General features: G+C 36.8%; 1 protein-coding gene across 3 annotated transcripts in view; it reads left to right on the top strand.

Annotated features, from left to right (window-relative positions):
* LOC106870865 (uncharacterized) overlaps positions 1–1,936 on the top strand; it is an 823,882-nt gene that overhangs the window by 117,976 nt on the left and 703,970 nt on the right. For all 3 annotated transcript variants that reach the window (XM_052968743.1, XM_052968742.1, XM_052968744.1), the window contains exon 2: positions 1,528–1,887. In XM_052968743.1, coding sequence (XP_052824703.1) covers positions 1,528–1,887 — 360 coding nt within the window. The remainder of the gene's footprint in view (positions 1–1,527; positions 1,888–1,936) is intronic.

The raw sequence follows: 1,936 nt of genomic DNA, 5'->3' as shown, positions 1-1,936 counted from the left end.
GAGAGAAAATTAACATATTGAGAACGTTTCTTGGCCAAAATCGTAATCTCACGTATCGAAAACATAGGAATCGGAAGAAATTTAAGAAAAAAATAAGGGCGGGGTGGGGGCGCAAATGTCACATTGGACATGCTAGAAACAACAGGTAAAGGACAGGATTTCTCGGAAAACTTACTTTTAAGTTTATATCGAAGACCAGGTCTTTAAATACGCAAACACAAATTACAGAATAGTGATTTCAATTAAATTTGAGCTGTAATTTTGCGTGTGCACACAGCAAGAAATAACATAATTCATACAGAAGTTTTACCTAGAGTGTGTGTGTGTATGTGTGTGACTAAGGAAGTTATATTATGGCATTCTTTCGTTTGAAGCAGCAAAGTTGTCAACTCGATCATATGGGATCATATGATTTTTCATTAATTTCCACAAAAATGTTTTATTTCTTATGCTTTAAAGAGGGCAGAAATTGAAACACAGGAGGAAGTGAAAAGGCGACATTTGCTTTGAAGTGAGAGCAGAAAATGAAATAAAGGAGAAAGAGAAAGATATATGTACGTGTATATGAAATGGATGTGTGCGTGTATGTATGCATGTGTTAAAGAGAGAGGGACTGAGCGAGTAAAGATGTGTTGTCATGTTTGTATTTTTTGCATTTATGTCTAAGTGGCACTCACTCGCTCTCTCTTTCTCCCCTCTCTCTCCCTCTCTCACACACACATACATCTTTATATACACGTACATAAATACATATGCATACATCGTTTTTGTATGTCTGTGTGCGTGTGAAAGAGAGAGGGAGAGAGCGAGTTAGTGACTGTATTTCCTCAGAACATATAGAGAAATAGATGTCTTTTAACGAATTTTTTTGGTTATGGCTTTTTTAATTAAATGTTTATGCGTACATTTTCATGAATGTTTGTCTGAGTAGAATTCTACGGACACATGATACATCAGACGAAAGTGAAACATTAGAAGCAAATCGAAATATTGCCCAAATTTACCTCAAAATTGTGCAACCTGACCTATTTTTATGAAGTGCCCTGTCCGTTATGCTCCAAAGGTGTTCAATAGGATTCTTATCTGGTGACGAGCTTGGCCATGAAAGCTTCTTAATGCCATTCTCTTCTACCCAATCTTGGGTCTTTTTACCTACCTACCTATCTACCTACCTACCTACCTACCTACCTACCTAGCTAGCTACCTACCTAGCTACCTACATACCTACCTACCTACCTACCTACCTACCTACCTACCTACCTACATACCTACCTACCTACCTACCTACCTACATACCTACCTACCTACCTACCTACATACCTACCTACATACCTACCTATACACCTACCTACCTACTTACCGATTGCTACCTGAAGATTCATCCAACCCATACCAGCATGAAAAGAAATGGATACAAAAATTGATGATGATGATGATGACGACGATATATATATGTATGCACAAATTACTTTTGCAATTAATGACTTCCTAATTTTGGCATTTTATTTTGGTCCTTGCTAATTGTAGAACATCCAATGTGAAGGCCTCCAGTATAACACAGAGTCAGAATGTGCTGCTGCTACTGTACAGAACCAACGTGAGAATATAAATAGCTGTGATGGAGAATGGCAAGATGCAAGCAAAGATGAAAAGAAACATGATGAGAAAGATGATGAGGATAGTAAAGAAGTGGACAGAGAAGTTAAAGAAAAAAACAGAGCAATGAAAGGGCGGTTCAGACAAAATGATATACCAAAAGATGCAATACAACAACAGAAAAACCAGAACAATGATGACAGCCTTGCAGAAGCACAGATGATACAAGCTACAGAAGATGGTGATATTTTTGCAGAAGCACTCTTTCATACTGGGAATGACATTTCTTTGGTAATTTTCTATTATTTCATATACTTAAATATATATATATATATATATA

The sequence above is a fragment of the Octopus bimaculoides genome, chromosome 6, assembly GCF_001194135.2.
Source record: "Octopus bimaculoides isolate UCB-OBI-ISO-001 chromosome 6, ASM119413v2, whole genome shotgun sequence".
NCBI lineage: Eukaryota > Metazoa > Mollusca > Cephalopoda > Octopoda > Octopodidae > Octopus > Octopus bimaculoides.
The sequence above is the reverse complement of the archived record's forward strand: the minus strand, read 5'-3'. Positions and strand labels throughout refer to the sequence as shown.